At 32.8% G+C, this 6,314-nt stretch overlaps 1 protein-coding gene across 1 annotated transcript; it reads left to right on the top strand.

Moving 5' to 3' along the window:
* The first annotated feature begins 2,868 nt into the window (after positions 1-2,868).
* LOC102001707 (taste receptor type 2 member 120-like) lies at positions 2,869-3,756 on the top strand. The gene has a single exon (XM_013354499.2). It carries the CDS (start codon positions 2,869-2,871, stop codon positions 3,754-3,756), a length of 888 nt encoding a protein of 295 aa, XP_013209953.2.
* Positions 3,757-6,314: the final 2,558 nt, after the last annotated feature.

The following is a 6,314-nucleotide window of genomic DNA, read 5'->3' as shown; positions in this document are numbered from 1 at the left end:
ACTAAAAATACAGATATCTACCATATAAGTATCAGAAAGACCTCTTATGTTCCTATGAGGTGGTTCAAACTTCTTGTGCACGTTATTGGAATGTTCTACCACTGAGCTGCGTGTTCAGGATACAATATTATTTTTAAAATGGTTATTACAGTTGCCCACTTTTTAAAATCTTTCTTTTATTAAAATAGCCCTAAACAAAAAGAGATAAAATGTGGAACATATATTTTCCTACAAATATATGGATTAATTCAGAACACTAAAAACAAGAAAATCTATTCTAAGTCAAGTTTAATGGGTGTTTATAACAAATTTATCTCTGAACAAAGAAATTTTCATTTCCACAAACAAAGTTCTAACTTATTGAAAATTTATCAACAATATCCATAGGTTATGTGTTCTCTCTCTGTTTTACTTTTAGAATCTAAGGTGTTTGAAAATTTTCACACTTCATTAACCTTTATTCTGCTACTCAATTAATGTTAGTATTAAATACACATGAGCCCACAAGTTTATATTCAGTGTCTATTACTCAAATTATAATGTTTTCAGTTTCTACTATAAATAAGTTTCATTCCATACTAAAAATATTGGCATATGGTTAAATAAAATATTGAAAACATGTCATTTAGCTAAATATATTCAATTAAAAGATTATAACCAATTGAAGTTTATATATATGTATATATATAAACTTTAAATATAATATAAACATCTGCAAATATAATATAGTTGTATGTATTTGACAACCACCAATTAATATGTGCATGTATTCCTACTATTATGTAAATTACTTATTCCTGTGAATTATAAATTTACATGAAGAACTCATGAATCTGAATCTGTTAACCTAGATGGCATCATTGGAGCACAGTGTGCTCCTGATTCTGAGTAATTAAAATACATGTAGACTAGCCTTCCATGTGAAATAGTAGGTTATGTGTATATGATATAAAATAATCTATATTTTGTATTTTATTCATTATCATTAATTTTAGAGAAAAAGTCCAGATTAAGGCACAGTATAAATGAATAATATTCCTTGTTATGAAACTGTAAAACCAGTTTCATATACATTCATTATTCCAGACACCAATTTGTAGGTTTATTAGCCCATTTAAAGCAAGAGTGTGGAGCATAACTACAATGCCACTAACCACCAGAGGCCAGAGTTTCAGATACCCTGAAGCTGGAGTCACAGGTGGTTTTGAGCCAGAGTGATGTGATTACTACTAGGAGCTGACTTATATTTCATGAGCTATTTCTCAAGCAACTACCCTTAGCTTTTAATTTAAATAACTTTTTTTATTTATTTTACATAACAAAGTTTCCCCTCACTTTTCTCCTCCCACCTCTTTCCCTTTCCCATCTACCCCATCCCCCATCCACTTCCCATTCATCTCCCTTGAGAAAGGGACATGCCTTCCATGAACTTGCACAAAGCATGGCACATCAAGTTGAGGCAGGACTGAGTGCCTACCCTTGAGTAAAGGCTCGGCAAAGTAATCCAGCATGGGGAACAGGTTACCAAAAGCCAATTAAGTGCCAAGAAGAGGTCCTGCTCTCACTGTTTAAGCAGCCTTGCTAATAGACCAAGCTTTAAGATTGTTAGTTACACACATATACAGGTCCTGTGCAAGCTTCCTGTCTGGTATCCCAGTGGCCATGAGCTCAAGTACCCTCAGTTTTCTAGCTCTTGTAGACCAGGCTGGTCTTGAACTCACAGAGATCCGCCTGCCTCTGCCTCCCGAGTGCTGGGATTAAAGGCATGTGCAACCACTGCCCGGCAAGATATGAATGTGTAAATCTTTTCTTATACTTTCACTGTCCTCCCCTCATTCTCCCTAGTGTTGGGAACACAGTGAGAATCATGTTCAAGTTGATTTCTGGTTTTTTTTTTTAAGATTAAATGAAAAAAAAATTACAAACATCTTTGACTAGAATGGGACAGTATCTCAATGCAGTTTTGGTTTTCATTATATAGATGACTAAATATGAAAACATATTCTTTAATTGTATAAGAAGTATTATAAACTTTCAAATAATTTTAATCAAGTAATACTTAAGAGTTTTAGAACATTAAGATTGGGCTTGAAATCAAAGTGGAGAAAGAGATTTATAATCCTAGATGAGATCCCTGAGATACACTTTACATTTTGAAAATCATAAGGGAATAATCCTTCCATCTATGAAGTGTACTATATGTGCATGTTTCCATATCTATGTTGTGTATATAAATATTCATTCTTATGAGTTGACTAAGAATCAAGTTAAACACAGATATTTGTTATCAGAGAGCAGTTTTCAAGGAATGTTCACCTTTTTGATGTTCCCCAGAAATCCTTGGATTTTATGGTATGTAAATTTAAGACTCTTTGCTTATGAATTTTGTATTAAAATAAATGATTTCATAGAGTGTGATTACTCTAGATGAACAAAGTTTCAAATGAGTGGCACCCCCTACATTCTTTACAAACTGAATTCTAAAATTTTATTAACAAATCAAGCTGACTATGGCAGTTGATGTATGATTAAAGGATCAAAATTTTAAACAATGGAACATAATTTGTATTTATTTGCCTGCTAGCAAATGGGAATTGGTGTTTTTCCAATAGCAGCTCTGAAATACACTGCTCTATGGCAGAGGCACAAAAATATGTAATTAGAGACATTATGGTAAAATAAATTTCCATAAGCATGAGTTTGAATTCATCCATTATCACACCACACTGGGGTTCTACTTGACACATTTTAAAAGGAGCAAGAACTCTAGTATACATTCAGTGAAGAGCAAATATAATTATATCTTTGTATAAAAAGAACCATAAGCAGTGAAATTAAGCTTGCCTATTTTTTTTTGTTTGATCAGACATGATGAATTTACTGGAATGGATTGTCACCATTATAATAATGACGGAATTTCTCTTAGGGAACTGTGTCAATATCTTCATTATTCTTGTGAACGCCAGTGACTGTATCAAGAGAAGTAAGGTCTCCTCCGCGGACAGAATCATAACTGCTCTTGCCGTCTCCAGAACTGGTATACTCTGGGCAATGTTAATGAACTGGCATTCAGCTGTGTTTACTACAGATATATACAGTGCACAGAAAAGAGTTTGGTGTTGCATTATCTGGGAGGTAAACAACCATTTTAGCAATTGGCTTGGGACTATACTCAGCATGTTTTATTTGTTCAAGATAGCCAATTTTTCCAACCCTCTATTTCTTCACCTAAAAAGAAAAACTGAGAAAGTTCTCCTCATGATATTTTTGGGGACCTTCCTGTTTTTGGTTTCATATGTTAGGATGATAAACAACAAGATTGCTTGGGTGAATGATTATGAAGGAAATGTGACTTTGAAGAACAAACTGAAGGACATCACAGGCCTTGCAAACTTACATCTCTTTGGCATGATAAATATCATACCACTTTGTATATCACTGACATGTGTTCTGCTCTTAATCTACTCCCTAGGCAAACATCTCAGGAATATGAAATACCATGGCAAAGGATGTCAAGATACCAGCACCACAGTCCACATAAAGGCCTTGAAAACTGTGGTCTCCTTTCTCTTGTTATATGCTACATACTCTTTCTGTGTGGTTATAGCAGGTTGGAGTTTACATAACGCACCAGTCTTTTTATTTTCCATAACAATTGGTGCCATCTACCCAACAGGTCATTCTTTTATCTTGATATGGGGAAACCAGAAGTTGAAACAAGCCCTTCAGTTGTTTCTGAAGCAGGTGAGATGCTGACTGAAAAAAAAAAAAAGAACTCTCATGTCTATAGATAAATAACAGAGATATGATATGGTATCTTCTAGCTAAAAAGACCTAGTGGTAAGAGTGACTTTGTTCTCTCCATTACTATTTTCAGAATATAAGTTATTAAAAAATTTCTAAAACCATCCTCAGGAAAGTCTCTTCCCTAAACCTGCTAAATAAGATACGTGCATACATTTTGGTGAGAACCATACAGACAAGAAAGATTGAAAAGAGCATTTCCTTAATCTCTGCTGCCTCACATATAACCTGGATATAAAGAATATAGAAAAAAAGTGAATAACTGTGAAGCCATGTGTATTATTCTTTTTTATTCTCTGGTTTACTTACAATTAGTAACAAGGGGATATGTGATTCCACTACACTGTACATTGCCATGATGAAAAGTGAGTTCAGACTGTGATGCTTCTGCCATTTGTAGATGTAAGAATATTGAATTCTAAATTATAGAGCAAAAGTGCATATTTAAAACAGTATTCAATTAAAATTTCTTATTCAGTTCATACAAAAGAGTAAAAAGAATTCTCATTTTTAGTATAGAGTAATCAAAAATTCTTATTATAAGATAAAAACAAGTATAATAAAGTAATAACAAAATAGAGTAAATTTAGTGAATATATACAGTGAGTTGTATGGATAAATGACATATTAATATGAATATATATAAAGTTTGAAAAGAGGTAATTTGTATAACAGTACTAAAAGATGTTTCCTAAAAAATCTTAATTTTTTTTTTTTTTTTTTGGTTTTTCGAGACAGGGTTTCTCTGTGGCTTTGGAGCCTGTCCTGGAACTAGCTCTGTAGACCAGGCTGGTCTCGAACTCACAGAGATCCGCCTGCCTCTGCCTCCCGAGTGCTGGGATTAAAGGCGTGCGCCACCATCGCCCGGCTAAAAATCTTAAATTTAAAAATTTAAAAAAATAAAAAAATTATGTGTTATGAAGTTAAAAGCACATCTTATGTATTTCAGGTTACTGCTTTTGTTTTTCTCATTTTAAAACCTGTAAGGGTGATAGGTTGTCTATCAGTACTTCATTTTATATTCTTAAAATTTATTTTAAACTTTAAGCAAAAAGAATCTTACTTTCCATGTTTTAAAGATAGTATCATTGTAAAACAATGCATAAATAATTTCACACAATTCATTTTTTTCCTTTATTTACTAAAACAACATGTATGAACTATGTATGGTAAACATAGGAAATTTCTTGAGGATCTGGTTTCTTAGAATCTTGTATAAATTTTGGAAATAAGAGACATGTGTTGACAAAGTCATTGATGGAAAGTTCTAGTGTAGGCAGTAAAATATTTAATCACTGAATTCTATGCAACTATCAATTTGGGATGCTATGTAAGCAGTTAATCCAATTTTATTCTTTTTTATAATTCTTATACAAAGTAATATGATTCAGTGTATTTTCTCAGTATATGCCATTAAGTTTGTTCTTACTGGTCCTCCATCTCCACTGTTCTGCCCATTTTCTTCCTACTCCCACAAAGTCTCCAATTCCATATCCATGTTACAAGTACCACAAACTCAGTTATCTTCCATCTCCTTCCCTTAACACTTTCCCCTCCCTTTTGGTGGTCTCCTTTCTAGTTTTAAGATGCAGACAGACACACACACACACACATATTCACACAAACACTCACACACAAAAACACATACACACATGCACGTGCACAGTCTAAATTAAATCCCAAATCTTAATACATCTGTATTAAGACAACAAGCAAATTTGTCTTTCTAAATCTAATTAATTTTGTTTACCCCAATGTTCTAGCTTCTTAAGTTTGTCAGCAAATGTAAGGATTTTATTTTTCATAGTGCATGTGTATCATGTTTTCTGTATTCATCTGTTGATTTTTCTCTTACCTGGTTCCATTTCTTATTTCTTAAAGATACATGCATCAATATATATGGATGTACAAGTAATATGCCATGTGTGTGTTTACTGACTTATTATTTTGAGCATATACCTATGAGTGGATCACAATGGTAGTTTAATATTTTAAAATTTGGGACCCTACAGAGATTTCCATACTGGTTGCTGAAGTTTATATCCACCGCAACAGCATATACATGTTCTGTTTCTATCCAATTTCTTGTTAGAACTTATGACAACTTCTTTTGAAGTAATTATTTATTTGTTTGTTTAAAGATTATACTACAATTGCTTTATTTTTCCCTTCCATTCCTCTAAACCAGAGGTTGAACCTATAGGTTGTGACCCCTTTGACAAACTCCTTCCTCCAAAAATATTTGCATTGTGGTTCATAACAGTTGAAAAATTACAGCTATGAAATAGTAACAAAAATAATTTCATGATTTTATGATTGGGAGTCACCAGAACATGATGAACTGTATTAAAGAGTAACGGCATTAAGAATATTGAAGGTCTCTGCAAAACCCACATAGATACCCCTTCTTTCTCTTTTTCAAATTCATGACCTCCTTTTACATTAATTATTATATAATATGTACATATATACTCATAAATACTTAAGTACAATCTGCACAGTCTATATAA

Source organism: Microtus ochrogaster, unplaced genomic scaffold, assembly GCF_000317375.1.
Source record: "Microtus ochrogaster isolate Prairie Vole_2 unplaced genomic scaffold, MicOch1.0 UNK46, whole genome shotgun sequence".
NCBI classification, from domain to species: domain Eukaryota; kingdom Metazoa; phylum Chordata; class Mammalia; order Rodentia; family Cricetidae; genus Microtus; species Microtus ochrogaster.
Note: the sequence above shows the minus strand (reverse complement) of the source record. Positions and strands in the feature narration are given on the sequence as shown.

What these genes read in the sequence shown, in the direction of transcription:
- LOC102001707 (XM_013354499.2), top strand. Translation starts at nt 2,869, where the DNA reads ATGATGAATTTACTGGAATGGATTGTCACCATTATAATAATGACGGAA.